We start from the raw sequence: 16,139 nt of genomic DNA on the forward strand, positions 1-16,139 counted from the left end.
CTGCTGTTTATCAAGGCAACTCTTAGAAATAACTGTGGATTTTCGGTGATGGGGAAAGGCTAAAAAAGATGTAATTTCAAAGCCAAACCAATAGGGGAAAGTTGTTCACTGTAACTTAAGCCCCACTGGAATTGAGAAAGGATAAGACAGCATGAATACAAATCTTATGAAGAAAGCTCCATACATGTACGAAGTCCCTGTAACTCCTCTTTCTCTGTTAAGCATGAAGTGCTGCTTACCATGGCTGATTCACCCCGTGGCCATGCATACAGCTGCCATGCTGGGTTGCCAGTGGAACTGTATAGGCAGCAAAACCTCCTGCTAATGCTTCCTCTCTAAACCCCTCAGCACACCCTTTGAAATCCTTCCCTTTGTACGAGACTAGTCAGTTCATGGGTGGTGGGGTGCAGTTAGTGAAATAGCTTGATATTAGCATAAAATAAAAAACTGTCAATATTCACTGTTTACGAATAAATGTCAAAATAATATGAATACCAAACACCAGCAAAGTATTTCCTATTCATTACCACAAGAGTCATATCTGAAAAACTTTCATTTAATATTCAGTGAAAGACTGTGACAACCTTTATACTGACATACAGCTCAGAGAAACAGGGATGGATGCATTCACACTTATTATAAACTGTAGACACTTGGCTGGCCAGAATGCAGTTTGCATTCCCGCAGAATTGCCAGCTTCCTGTCTTAAAAAGTCATGACACAAGTGCCTAGATTAGGGATATCCAGCTACAAAAATATTCCACTTGCAAAAACATCTCAAAGCTGGCAATACTATAAATGACACAATAAAAGATTGCCCATGACAATGGTTGTGTTTACATCAAAATTTCAGACTAATGCAGTTGCATCAGCAGATCAAATCCCAGCATGAGGAAACCCTGATTTTTGTACAATTTCCATGACATCTATCACTGAGGATAATTTCTATTGCTGAATCTGCCGGATTATCTCTCACTCTGTATCTCTCACCATGTATCAAGGTGATACCTGGTGCCTGTTGGTGGCAAAAGCTCAAGCTGGACAAGCCACAGGAATCTTTTTCAGAGCTCTGCACAGAGTATGAAGGGAGGATGCTGGCACCAAGCACTGGCGAGCACTAGGTACACAGACCTACAGTTTGCGCAGCCTGAGCAGCAGTGGGACAAGAAGCCTCCCTGGGCTGCACAGGCTCTGCTTCAGAATCCCTCATCAAAATATCTACAGTAAGGCACTGTGAAGGAGTGCAACCACATATGCTTAAAGCAGATTACTATGTCTGTGGCACAGAAACAATGCTTAGCCAGAAAAATAATGTTTATGAATTCATTTATTTATTTTTAATTTAAAATATATGTTGGACACTTCACCTACAAGATCATAGTCTGCCTTTTTCTGCTCCCTGGTGTAACTGAACACTCTCACATATGCAAATGAGGAGAAAAGGTGGCCTCTTTCAGCAGTAATAAGTATCTGCCTGTTGCTACCTTAAAATCACAGCAATCACATCTGGTAACTGCCCTTTTCTCATGTTTCCACTAGTTTTCAGACTTCCTCTTGTGGTAGCTTGAGACTGCGCATCTGGATGTTTTAAACATACAAGGGAATTGCTAGAGCAAGCAAAAGAGAAAACTGCAGAGTTAAGATGTGCGGATAAGCAACTGGTGTACTGTGCAGCTAAAGGAAGGGACAGGAGGGAGGGGAAAAGCTTTTTTCCGAAGAGAAGAGCACAAGTTTAGGCAGAATGAAGACTCACAGTGTCTGTGGCTTTGTTTTTAAAGTACTATTAATCCAAGTGTATCTTTTTTACAAAACTTTAGCTGCACCGTCACCAATTATTAAGTTTCCTGGAGACAGCACTCCCAAAACAGACAAAGAACTAGCAGTGGTAAGTGTTGGTTTCGTCTTTGCTTCAAATTTCTATTGTTGTTTCATAAGCAGATGTTTCTTTCTTGTTTCAGCTGAGGAGAAGGAACGACTTTAGCATTCTCTCCCCAGAGTCTCTGGAAGTGCTAGCTAGCTAGCAAAGGTATCAGCTTTCAGAAGTTAAAACTAGTGCCAAGTAATGTTTCCCCTTTTCAATTTCTTAAAGTCGGCAAAGAAAGTGTCTTTTTTTCTTCTTGTTCCTTAAGACTGAACATAAAAATGATTTCATTAAATCACTGCAATTATAATTGTAAGATCAAAACAGCAAAAGGGAAGAAGGGGAATTAAAAGCCATCTAATATTTTACTTAAGTCAAGCAGAAGTGAGGGCTGTGGAGACTCACTTAACACATGTATTACAGCTCTTGGCAGTTTGTTTTCCAGATTGTTTACCATGCACTGCACAAACATAGCTTTAAGGGACAATTGCACTTGAAGGCTTGGCTGGAGGCTCAGGAGCCATTGTGACTAGTTCTGACTTTGACAAAAGAAAAAAAAAATCACATCAGAGGCTTAAAGAAATATTTTTTTCCAAATTCAATCTGTAAAAAAAAAATTTAGTTTAGATTTCTATGACATTAGCAAATCATAGCTATAACTCTACAACATTTTATTCTAACCTTAGTTAGCACTGTGGACCTTCATAAAAACGACATTGTGGAGATGTCCATTTAAAGGGAGATTGAGATGGATTATCCTTATTTTAGCATGTAAATTATAGACATTTCTCTTCTTCAGCAGTTAAGTCTGTTTTAAGGAAGATTGAGATAAACTATTCTTATTTCAGGACATAGAGGTTTGAAAATTGATCACTTTTCTTTGGAAACTGGTGTGCGTCTTGCGAAAGCTTGCCAGGTTAAAGAAGGTCTGGGGGAGGGTAGAGAGAGAATATCCAGATGGGAGCTCTGGGGGAAAGGTTGGAAAAACACAGAGAAACTGACCCCGAAAGGGCACTCCTCTGCCTTTAACAAAACAAATTCGCCCAAGTTTTTGCCTTAGCACAGCAGCCAGGGGGTGGGAGGCCAGTGCATGTGGGAGTGGAAAGTGGGGTCCCATATGCTGAAGAGTAGTTTAACCTCTCTAAAATAATCTATTTTCTTAGATATGGGAAGGCTTTTATTCAGTAACAGCAATCCACATCTCCCCTCATCTCTGCTTCTTTTGAACAACCTATTTATTATGTGTACTCAAAAGAAAACTACAAGCTGGTTTAAAACTGCAGCTCTTCTTTGTCTTCCTTGTAGTATTCTAGGGTAATGCTGACTGGCTGCCTTTCCCTCACACTCTTCATCAGAACAGCCCCAACACTCAGCATCAGAACACAAATTGCTGTGTTGCAGCTGGACCCTGTTTCATTAATGGGCTGGATCAGAATTCCAGATCACCACAGCTCCCTGCTGACTCTGGGGAAACTGAATTGCACAGCCTAGGCCAAGATGTGGTTTACACAGACACTACATTTTCTTCAGGATTCTCTTCTCATAGAACAGCTGGTTATGTTCATTTCTCATTTTCAGTAAAAACTCCATTTTAGGAAAAATTGAGAGGGGTTAGCTTTTATTTAGAATCCTACCAAGTAAGATTCTTTACCATGCCTTATATATTTTTGGTCGTGTATCTTACTCAGAAACCTAAAATGGCAACAGCAGCATCATGCTTCTTCACTAAACTTCAGCTCTGATGTACAGCCAATATTATATCATGGTAGCTCACTGGGAGATGCACATAGAAGCTTTATCTACCAAACTACATTACAATAAAAATTGGTATAAGAACAGGTCCTCCAGACTGGCTTGTTTGATTATGTTCTTAATGCATTTCACATTATTTCCACCAGGCCCTAGTAACACAGTAGACAGAAGGTTATTGGTAGGGAAGGTGAAACCATTCTTTGTCTCTTATTTGCCAGTACCAGTCCACTGCAGAAATGCCACATCAGAAATTATAAAAAGCGTAAAAAAACTAGGCGTAGTCTTGTGCTTAGTCAGTAGATGGATGGAAGCCCCTCTGAAGTAAATACTGTAACATCTTGATTAAACCCTTCTGAGTAAACTCTGAACCATCTCCTATGCAAGGCAGATGAGGTATGCCAGGACTTAATGAAAAGGGTGGTGAAATCCAGGCTTGACCAACTGCAGTCATCAAGCGTCCTGTGCTATATTTTGCTGATGTAGCAGTCTTATCCGCAGTCTCCTTAGTGACCTTCAGTCAATTACTTATATACATAAAGTAAGGTTTTCCTCAGGAATACTTCTTCGCACAGGAACTTTGTGCAGTCATTTTGTCAAGCTTCTTGTGACCCTCAGAAATAATTCTCCCTGATATTTCTGATATGTTTTTGGCAAATATACCTTTACCTTATCTGGGATGCTTTCTTACATTGAATTTGTAGTTAATGTTTTGGGTACAATACCCAAAGGATGCTTTTGCATCTGCTACAGACAGGTTTACTGAAAAGATCAGTAACTTGCAAGCTTCCTGTCTAACAGCACCATTGGCAAGGGCATCTCTCAGCCCTAAGCCATGCTAAGCTTCGGTTTGGGAACACCTGCCGTTTGGTATGGCTGTAGCTTTTTTCAGATCCAGGCATAAAAATATTGCAAACCTACTTGAGATGGAGTTCCTGAAATCTGTAAGCAAGAGAACCATAAGATCCACTTATTGGATAAACCCTACAACTCCAGATAGTTTAGTCAAGCTGTTAAGAACCTGTGAATAAAAATAATTAGGTAATGATACGTTATTATCATTATAGAAGTACCAAAATTAACATCATCATCATCATAATCCATTTATCTACTCAATAAGGAGATAAATTCAATATTCTAAAGCTGCATGTAGCCTAAGCTGTGTGACTGAGCCTACTTGTGCTACACTCCAAGCTACAGCTTGAGCTAGAGATTTTCTCAGATTCAACCTGAATCCAAACACTGAATCTCTTGCTAGCCAGCAGCCTGTTGTGTGGCTGTGCTTGCTACTCTCCAGTTAGGAATAGAATTGATAAATGATTTTATGCAGTTGCTGAAGATATGCCAGAGCGGGACTCTTCATCAGGGACTGTAGCGACAGCACAAGGGGTGATAGGTTTAAACTTAAACAGGGGAGTTCAGGTTAGGTATAAGGAAGAAGTTCTTTACTGTGAGGGTGGTGAGGCACTGGATCAGGCTGCCCAAAGAATCTCCATCCCTGGCAGTGTTCAAGGCCAGGTTGGACGGAAGCTTTGGTGACATGGTTTACTGTGAGGTGTCCCTGCCCATGGCAGGGAGGCTGGAACTAGATGATCTTAAGGTCCTTTCCGACACAAACCATTCAATGATTCTCTGATTCACCACATGCTAGAGACTGCTGGCATTTTCTCTGGGTTGGTCCCTACCCCAAGATTTTACAGTTATTCTGCCCATCAACACTGAACTTGAGGTAAAAAGTACAAAATACTAAATCGCTTGTGCGATGTCACATGTACATTGCACAAAAGTTGGGGATCATGTATGGATAACCAGGGCCAGAGCTGCTTATCTATAGTTCAATTTAACATAAATACACAACTTATCAACAAGCACCTGAAAGAATGGCTGCTTACCTGGAAGAATCACCAGGGAAACAGACTAACCCATCGCTCCTCCAAGATTAGAGGCAGCAGCAGACAGACAGACAGACTTTCCTTTTTTTACAGCTCTACACCTGCTGATTAGGTCACACTGATCAAAATGGAAAATGAAGGAGACCTGAGTGGGTATCATTTTAGATAAGACATTAAGGCAATGGGATTTGTGCTGCCCGTTTGATCTTTATGACCTCTGTTTTCTGAGGAGAGATAATTTTGTAATCACCACAATGGCTGTATCACAAAGATCAGCTTGGCCACAATCTGCTGGAGTGTTCAATGGAGTTTTAAGTATGCAGGTGTTGATTGGCAGCAATGTCCAGGCAACTGAATTGTTACCAACCTTCTTCCTCACATCTTCGCAATGTTTGACTCAAAAGCAAACACACACAGGATTCAAATACCCGTGTGCAGTTTGACCAAACAATGGTGGATTTTTTTCTTTGCAATTTATGTGGTCTCATTTGTGTGGTTGCTTTGATACCTTGACAAGCTTCTCAATATTCCAGAGCCTTCCAAGAATATACACAAAAATACAAAAAATATACAAAAAAGTATACAAAACCTAAAACTATAAGCAGATTTATACATCATAAAGACACCCAGAAAGATAAACCCATTTTTACTTTGTAGTTCTACATTAAAGCTCTATGCTCTACTTATTAATAAAGCAATTAATTAAGTAAAGCTGATGGCTAATAGTAGAAATGACTGCTTAATTAGCAATGTTGTGTGATCTAGGTTGGTTTGTGTCAATTAAGGAGATTCTGCTGGTCTCTCAGTTACTAACAATAGTAATTTAGAAAAGAAAAATTGCAAATTACAGATTGAAAGCTGACATGGAATTACAGTATTTATTTGCAATGATTAATTATTTCTTTTATGATTTTTAAAGTCTTTGTTCTGTACTTTTTTCCCAAGCAATACCTGAATAAATACTATGGGTGCCCAAAAGACAATTGCAACTTGTTCGTCCTGAAAGACACTTTGAAGAAAATGCAGAAATTTTTTGGGCTGCCTGAAACAGGAGATTTGGATCAAAATACTATTGAGACAATGAAGAAACCTCGCTGTGGTAACCCTGATGTAGCCAATTACAACTTCTTTCCAAGAAAGCCAAAATGGGAGAAGAATCATATAACATACAGGTACTGACTGGTGGTGTCAGGTTTTGCTCACTTACAACTATGGCACTTGTAAGAAGCCATCAAACCAAACACTTGGAAGTGGAGTAGCTGCTCAGAGGGCTAGACAGGATTTCTTGAGTTAGGATATCTCCGTGTTCGGATAACTACCAGATGCTTTAGCAAACACCTCTGAAACGTCACATTGTAAAATTTCAGCAATAATCATCTAAAGATCAACTTAATTGTTCTAGTTGGGACTAAAGAGATTTTGGTTTTATTCTTTGCTTTGCTGCAAGCATACAAAAAGAACTGCAGTAGCAGTATCTCACCTGCCCACAGGCTCAGTAGGAGCCACTTATGAACTGCAGAGGCCATGTAGGAGGACTAACTCCTCTTCATTCAGCAGTCATAAAAATGAAGGTCATCAAATAAATTTTAAAATTAAATAATCATATTTTGCATAAATACAGACATGATTTAAAGCAAACCTATTGCAATAGGGTTTGGCATGTTTTAATTTCTTACTCTTACTGTGAAGAGTTATGGACCAATATAGCTCTCACTTAAGTCAGTAATAAAAATTGTTATCCTCTCATTATCATAGATAGTTCAAGAACAAACTTTCTGCACCAATGAGAACAAAACGGTAGATTTGTCTTATCTGCTTGACCTGCTGCCCCCTCACAAGTTAGGACTCAAAGCATCTGTCATGTTGTGACCAGCCTAATAAATACTGAAAAACTGTGGCTGCTCTCACAGCCCCTGCTTGCTGATGCGCTTCCTCTGGTTCTTCCTCATTCTCCTTAGGCACACAGTAGTTTCCCTCACTATGCACAGCCCCAACAGCCAATTGGAAACTTCTTTTATGTGGAGGCTATAATATAAGGTACCAATACAAAAACTATGAAGAAGAAGCAATGCACTTAAGAGTTTGCCCCTTTCCCATGGTGGGCCTATGGCTCTGTCTTACATGCTCTACCTGCTATTTCTCCACATATACTATTGCCAATGTAATCAATACACTGGGAAAGGATTAGCATTCAACTGGGATGAAACAGTTAACAGCTTCCATCCCAGATGAAGCACGAATATACAGCTAACTATAAAGGTGAGGGAGAAGGGCTGGTTAGTAATACAGAGCAAAACACACTTGAAACTTTCACAACATTATTGAGCTCTTTTTCTGGCAAGTAAATTTTACATATCAAGATGTCCTTGTATGTTCATGTCCAAGGTGACAGTATGACTTGCCAGCACTTCAGCACTGATGCAAACCCTTGGATATTTTGTGCAGGGCCCACTGCCATGCAGGCCTTACAGCCCCTGGCTGAATAATTTTCATCCTACTGCATCAGTTCCAAAGGAAAATAAATATTAAGCACCACATCTAAACACACATCTCCCATGCAGCAGTATTACCTCTTAACAGTTTCACTACTGAGCTTACTCAGCAGTTTGATCAGTAATCAACAAATACTGAGAGGGGTTTTATATGTTATTTAACTCTTCCTTTTACCTCTAAGGATTATAGGCTATACCCCAGATTTGGATCCTGAAACAGTAGATGATGCCTTTGCTCGAGCCTTTCAAGTCTGGAGTGATGTCACACCGCTGAGATTTAACCGAATAAATGATGGAGAAGCAGACATAATGATTAATTTTGGCCGATGGGGTATATTTTTACTATTTTTACATATGGTTTTGGTTTTGTTCCTGATTAATCCTATGTACTGGAATGATCTACCCTCAATAAGTGGTACCTGTGAGACTTTCTGGCAAACCTTGTCCTAGTTTGCACTTGGCTTATACAGGCTAAGATCTAATTTCACTAAGATTTTTTTTTTCTTCCTTATATGAGAGAGAGAGGGAGAGAGAGACGTATTTATACAATATGCTTATACTATATTTATCTTTCCAAAAGAGAATCGCTAAGGGCAACATTTTATTTTTAAATTTACAAATCAGAAATAGAACTGGGAAATATTGCTACAAATTTTCAGATGATGTGAGCTGGCTTCCTGCCATGAAAAAGAATGGAATGCCATTGTACTGCTTATAGCTACATACTCAGTTTTCTAATGATAATGGTGGAGGTCCTAATATATGGGAGCTTAAAACTGGATTTCTGCCTTCCAATTTTGACTCTTTAGCTAGCCTAAGTTCTTTAGCACAGCAGAATACAGGCTTTCAATGTCTTCTTTGGTCCTGAGGAACTTAAAAATATGGATCATAAGCTGAATCATGGTTTGAGTCCAGCTGATGATAGGTGACTTGATTCATTTTATTGTACATGAGTTCTCAATTAATTTTGTTTTCCCCTGAAAGAAGGCTTATAGCTTTTCAGGGTAAACCTGGGGCATTTTAACTTCTTATCCACAGTCATGGAATTTTTAATACTAATGAAGATACTTGTGCAGCCAGTCACGGGGCGGGGGGGTGTGGGTGGATGGACGGGGACGGAGACGGGACACTTTGGAAGTGAACGGTTCAAAGAATAAGTAAGCTCTTTGTAAAGGCTTCTATTTCCAGCTGGTTTTCTGCACTCTAGCTACCAACAAGTTGACCTCAAAAGCTTCAGAGGTTCTGTAGGGAACTCAAAACTTCAGATCCTCATCCAGGCTGGCCTGGTTCACAAAACAGAAGCCTTACAAGAGCTGAAGTGTTTCTGCTGGGTTTAGTTCCAGTCATCTCAGAAGAGCTTCTTCCACATTCATTCATTCTTATCATTTTACTGCATGTCAGATTCACAGGAAGTGGGATGTCCACAGGGTTTTTTCCATTTTTAAGCTTTCTCTTAAGCAAGGATCTTCTTGGAAATAAATGGGCGTAGAGCATTTAATATATGCCAGAATGCTGTCCTTCGCAACTCACACACTAGACTACTGATATTAGTCAACTGAACCAGTATTAAAAGAGTATCGCCAGGATGAAATCAGTGTAACAGAGCAAAGAATCAGGCCTGTGTATTTAAGGCTTCTGTTAAATGGCAAGATATCAGACCAAAAGGCCTGAAATGATGCAACTGGAAATGCTGGCAGCCAGCTCTGATGCACAGGTCAGTGTGGTGGGAAAGCTATGAATACCAGAGTTATGCCCTTGCCAGCCTGCCTTACCCACATGCGGTGTACTTCCAAGAAAAGCCTACAGTGTAATAACAGGGGCACTACTTAACCTGCTGCTGCCCTGAGAGCTGCCCGAGTCTTGGAGTGGTTGATGTGGAGGAGGAATAGGCTCATTCACAGGTCTCAGGGCTAGCTTTCCAGACCTCCACTGCTGAAACACTCAGCTGATTTGCTTTCCAGCTTAAAGTAGTTAGTATCCTGCACAAAAACCACAGCAGTCTGAGGTGCAGCAGAAAAAGAGTAGCCTGCAAAAAGAAATCTGCCTTTACTTTCCAAATACCTCTATTAGAGACCAATACAAATTATCTGAAAATACCCCTCATCTATAATGTTTATTTTACAGACGCCTACTAGTCTCATTAAGAAACAGCAGTGTGTATGCAGCCATACATCTAATGGACAATATTTCATTATTCCTCACTCCTTTGATTCCTTTCCATAACACTTGTAAGATACAAAATAACATGCTGCAGTACTGACACTTGATGTTCTTTGTAAGGACATGCTTCTTCCCTCCTGGTTCAGCCTTGCCAGCACAACCCACACCAATAAACTTACTAGACTATTCTGCTGCTGTCTTGGGTGGGATGATGATTATCATTCATATATAGACTCTGACACAGCTGAGGTAATTTTTTGCCTGCTTCCTCCTGCAGAACATGGTGATGGCTATCCATTTGATGGCAAAGATGGTCTCCTGGCTCATGCCTTTGCACCAGGGCCAGGAATCGGAGGAGACTCCCATTTTGACGATGATGAACTGTGGACTCTTGGAGAGGGGCAAGGTAGCAGACTTTCTAATATTTCAGAACATATGGCCTGCTGGCTGCTGTTTCAATGCTATTTTAGGCACCACACTAAATGCTTTCATTGGCATGTCAATAAATGCTAGGTATGTGAAAATTAATTTATACAGTTTAAATTGTTCTCTACAAGATATTTATATAATTCCTATATAAATGTTACCTAGGATTTCCCTTTCTGTTCCTCTACTGTTGCCCCCTGAAAAACTGAATTAAGAATGACCCTGATGCTGCACAACCTTCATGAATTGTAGGAAAAGCACAAAGCCTCAACTGTGATTTTGAATTCTTCAGTTCTCAGGACTCCAGCTACAACATCTTTAAATTCATGTGTAAGAGGCAGACTGGCCAGGGCTCTTCTGCTGACATACCCTTTTTAAAACAACTCAAGCTATGGCTCCAGTTGTTCAAAACTGAACTATCCACCTGAATAAGTTTTTATACACTCAAAACCAAACAGAATGTAAGTTCTTCATGGTGATGATTGAAACAAAACTGACATCAAACAGTGGATTATGAACATCTCCAAGAATCTTGACAGGCAGTTTGCCATATCCTTTAGAAGAAAAAAACTGAAGGACAGATAATATCACCTGAACTAGACAAAACTAAGTAATAGTAGTTTGGAACCTCTTTTTTTTCTCTTTAAACTTTGCCACAATCCTATAGTTCTGATTATAATTCTTCTTCTGTAAAATAATTTGGAAAACTCAGAATCACAGAATGGTTTGTGTTGGAAGAGACCTAAAATATCATCTAGTTCCAACCCCTCTGCCATGGGCAGGGACACTTTCCATTAGATGAATGCAAAACTCATGTTTGCCTTTCATTTCAAATTCCAGTTTCCTCAGCTGTCTTTGCATTGAAAAAATAATTGAACTTTAATACCAAAACAGTTAATGTCCTTCTGTTTGGCTTTCTTTTAACTTTAGCAGAAGCACTGACCAGTAGCTGCACTATTTGGACTGGATCCCTGGCTCAGACTAACAACAAACAGGAGAAAGCTGTTTTCTGTGTTAGTGGAAATACTGCACAAGCATCCAGTTAGTTACTGCCATTAAAAGAAACTCTATGGATACATGAATTATCTGTACATCAACAAACGTTACAATACCAGTACTGTAGCCTCAATACCGCGTGACAAACTGAAATACACCCCTGGCTCGGGTGTGCCTGCAGTACTACCCTATCCCCCAGTGCCCATCTCATTCAAGGCAAATTGGAAATACTAAAGTGGTTTAAGGGGCAAAAGGCATGTTCAGCTCATGCTCAGCTGCTGCCTGGAACCTTTCAAACTATACTCAACATTTTAGACCATATTACCAAAGAAACTAAATTACTAAATGTGTTAACAGCATTTATAAGTTTGCCTTGGCATAGTAGCAACAACATATGTTTGTTTGTTTGGGTTTTTTTATTGCTTTTAAGGATTGTTCATTCTAACACTTCCTCATGAGTAATATACATTTAATTCTTTCAAAACTACCAGTTATCATTTCAGTTATGATCATCTTGCCAATGGAGAGACCAGGAGCACACTGAATTTCAGATTCAGACTGTATTTCTATACAAGTGTCCTCCAGGAAAAGAAGGTTTACAGAAACTATATTTTTTTATACCAGTTGGTGGCTGATTTCACTTCTGCATTGGTTCTCTTCACAGTGGTTAGAGTGAAGTATGGAAATGCAGATGGTGAATACTGCAAATTTCCCTTCTGGTTCAATGGCAAGGAATACAACAGCTGCACAGATGCAGGACGTAATGATGGATTCCTCTGGTGTTCCACAACCAAAGACTTTGACACAGATGGCAAATATGGCTTTTGTCCCCATGAGTGTAAGTAGATCACTGTTTTGCCTGTTACTTCCTGGTAGGCTGTTTTCGGTAGACTGTTCCTACATATTTGCCCATCCATTTCTCTACTTTTTCTACTTCCTGCCTGGTAGATTTAGATTTACTGCTCTTTAATATCTCCTCAGTATCTAAGCAGGCAACATTCCCTAAAGACTCCCTTGGGGTAATTTATTGTCGTGGTTTAAGCCCAGCCAGTAACCCAGAAACACACAGCTGCTTGCTCACTCGCCCCCTTCTTCCTCCCCAACCCCACTCCCTGAGGGATGGGGAGGACAATCAAAAGAATGTAAGTGCCATGGGTTGAGATAAGAGCAGTCCAGTAACTAAGGTATAACACAAAACCACTACTACTGCCACCAATAATGATAATGATAAGAGAAATGACAAGGGAAGAGAATACAACCGCTCACCACCCGCCGACCAATACCCAGCCAGACCCCAGCAGCAATCTAGCTCCTCTGGGTAAATGCCCCCAGTTTATATAGTGGGCATGATGCACTGTGGTATGGAATATCTCTTTGGCTAGTTTGGGTCAGGTGTCCTGTCTCTGTTTCCTCCCGGCTTCCCATGGCAGAGCGTAAGACTGAGAAAGTCCTTGGTTGGAGTAAATATTACTGAGCACCAACTAAAAACATCGGTGTGTTACCAGCACTGTTCTCAGGCTGAGAGTCAAAAACACAGCACTGTACCAGCTACGAAGAAGGAGAAAAATGACTGCTACTGCTGAACCCAGGACACTAATGACGACACAGCCTGAGGCCTTTCTCTAAAAACAAGGACAGACTGAAGATAGGTCTAAAGCAATGTTGGCCCCATATATGCATCAAAGATATTACATGTTGAGTTTCGCAACCCAGGAAGGCAACTATCTTTTAGGGTAAGGACAGAGCTAAATTCAGAGATGGAGCACACTAAATGACAGAAATCTCTCCCTAAACACATTCCACAAACAATCAAAGTTGTGTCTCCATCAAGAGAAGTGAGTGACAAAAACGAGCAGTTAAGGATAAAACCCATTAAGCTAAACCTCTGCAACTTTGCACACCAATTTTACCAACCTGTGGTCCAGGTCCTCCGAGTCTAGCAACCCTTCTACTGCAATGTGACACTATTATTGTCACAAATCACTCTTTAAATGACCTCATACTGCTTTTCAAAATAATAATGACAGCATTTCAAGTGAGTATCTACGCTGGAGCAAAGTTATTTATATGTTGGTGCATTGGAAATTGCTAGCCAGGAGAGAATTGACTTTTTTTAGAAATTAGGTTTTTATTTTTAACCACATCTTACGACTCTTCCTCACAAAGCAGTGCCAACAGCTCACTTTAGGCACCAGAATGACACTGTGTTTCAGAAATGGTATCTGTACAAAACTGTTAGAGGGTCTAGGAAAGCTGAGATCTTAATTAATCTCTAACTTTTTGGAATGTGAACAGAATCTTCTGTTTCACAAGCAATTTATTTCATATTTGGAAACACTCATGTTCTGATTAGACAATGTGTATAATGTTTCTATGTAGCCATAACTCTTTAAAAATATGCACAACGTTTATTTTCTTTCAAATGAAATTATGACACTATGTTTCCTTTTAAACATCAGGAAACTTATTTATACACTTGAAAACCTTGATGAGTATACTAGATACAAAATTTCAGACAATTTATTATTATATGAGTGTTAATTTGATCTCGTGTATATCACACGGCAGGAAATCTTTAAAGAAGCAATTAAGTATAACTGGCTACCTACTGTGCTAATTTATCAGCAGGAAGTAAAGTTGAAAAGGCAGAGGGCTTTCTGCCACTTTTTCCATCTCCTGTTTGCCAGTTCCAGCACTGGCACCTGTATTCACAGACATTCCCAGTGCTGCAGTTTCCCACATCCCCTTTTATTCCCTTTGTACATAGCTGATTGCTATAAGCCTTTGGCAGCAGGGGGTGTTTCATCACTCTTGTTACCTTATATCCTGAGCAATGGATCCACAGGGTTACTAAAACTCCTGCCTGTTACTGCCGTGTCATAGCAAATGATGAAAGAGTTAAGAAAAAGAATGAAACAGAAAACAGCAGAGCTTTTGTCAGACTCATGATAATCCTGCTTGGAACAATAGTACTAAACTTACTTAAATATCATGGCTACATGCAGTCAGTACAAGGTAAGAGAATGCAGATTGCTGAGAGAAAATTAGTGATGCCTGAGATGCACGACTAGCAAAACAAGACATGTTCAGGGGTTTGCCAAAACAAGAATGCACAAGTGCAGCCCCAAAGTCCCAGATAAGTCCTGTGAGAACTGTAAAAATACATGTATATGTGTTAATACATATGTGTCAGTTAGGTACATAATTTTTCAACAGATCACAAATACGTGTAAACATGAAAAGTTCAGACACCCTGTCTTCATATCTTCTCTGGTATCCTACTGTAGCCAAACACTAAATGGATTCCTGTTTGACACCTTTTCTGGGTCTCTCAAGTTCATTTGCAAGACCATATAGTTTCCAATATAAGATTATAATATTTTTGCATCAAGGCATTCGTGGTTTGCAAAGATAATCTGCTGTAGAACATATTAGTCTTCTAACCCTGATGAGATAAAAAATATTCTTTAATTTCCAAAAACCTAATTGCCCATTACAGGTCACATCTAGAGCTGGGACCTAACATGGTGACAGCTATTTATACAACTATGAGGGATGAAGAAGCAGGAACATGAACTTCTAACAGACTTGAGCTAATAAAACCCCAAAAGCTATGGTTAGTCACATGGCTTTTAAAACTGGCTTCTTTAGCCTGACATTTACTTCAGGAGATCATATGTGTGCCCATCACATATTTTTTCGTAAAACTCTTCCAACTGGAAGGATTAACCTGAGGGAGATGAGGACAGGAGATTTGGGGAAAGGTGCAGAATAAAGGAGATGGCAAAGAGCAAAATTGGATTTATTTCTTTAAAATAGCCCAAATGCTCGATATAGTCAGAACAAAGCTCAGATTACAGCTAGTGGGACAAACTGAGATCCATATTCCCTAACTGATACCTTTGTGAAATCTCAAAGTCATACAAGACTGAAAATGTGAGCAGTGAAGCATTTTCAGGCAGAACTGGTTCTGAAAGTTGATGTTCCTGAAATGCTTCCGTCAAGGTCTCTGAAACCAAACAGAAGGGTTTCAGCCTTTTGTTTCTGATGTGATTGTTTTGCAAGACCCTTGAACAGTTATGCACACATGGTTCTTATTAAATACAGAGTGGTGCTATTCACTCATTATTCCAAGACACCATTTGCTAAAACCCAGCTAATCAATTCAGACAGGAGATGATTTACATCACAGAGGCTGTACTGGGGGCAGCATTCCAAGTTGTGTTTGCTTCTCTCACGTTTTAATTCACTGAAGTTAGTTTCAATTCTTTTCATTATAGAGCCAAACTGCAAGTTTGGAAATCTTTTTAAAGCTCTAGTACTGCATCAGGCTTTTCTAAAGTCAATCCCAGATCTGTACCCTCATTTTGTAGGTTTCCATTATCATCTGGCAAAGCAGAAGACTGGAAAGCAAAAAGTTATCTACCTACTACATAAATCTTACACAGGTGTGCTGAAACTCTGCTTTGCCATATAGGATCGAGGGATCTTTAACCTTTTTCTTTTCTACCAGACTCCACTGACACTACAGGGAGTTTAGGCTCCTAACTTCTGCCCTCTGAT

At 39.8% G+C, this 16,139-nt stretch overlaps 1 protein-coding gene across 1 annotated transcript in view; it reads left to right on the top strand.

Annotated features, from left to right (window-relative positions):
* The first annotated feature begins 1,553 nt into the window (after window positions 1-1,553).
* MMP2 (matrix metallopeptidase 2) overlaps window positions 1,554-16,139 on the top strand; it is a 37,456-nt gene continuing 22,870 nt past the window's right edge. The window contains exons 1-5 of the mRNA XM_065662639.1: window positions 1,554-1,885; window positions 6,448-6,674; window positions 8,177-8,325; window positions 10,432-10,560; window positions 12,241-12,414. Coding sequence (XP_065518711.1) covers window positions 1,742-1,885; window positions 6,448-6,674; window positions 8,177-8,325; window positions 10,432-10,560; window positions 12,241-12,414 — 823 coding nt within the window. The 5' untranslated portion in view covers window positions 1,554-1,741. The remainder of the gene's footprint in view (window positions 1,886-6,447; window positions 6,675-8,176; window positions 8,326-10,431; window positions 10,561-12,240; window positions 12,415-16,139) is intronic.

Source organism: Lathamus discolor, chromosome Z (assembly GCF_037157495.1).
Source record: "Lathamus discolor isolate bLatDis1 chromosome Z, bLatDis1.hap1, whole genome shotgun sequence".
Lineage (NCBI taxonomy): Eukaryota > Metazoa > Chordata > Aves > Psittaciformes > Psittacidae > Lathamus > Lathamus discolor.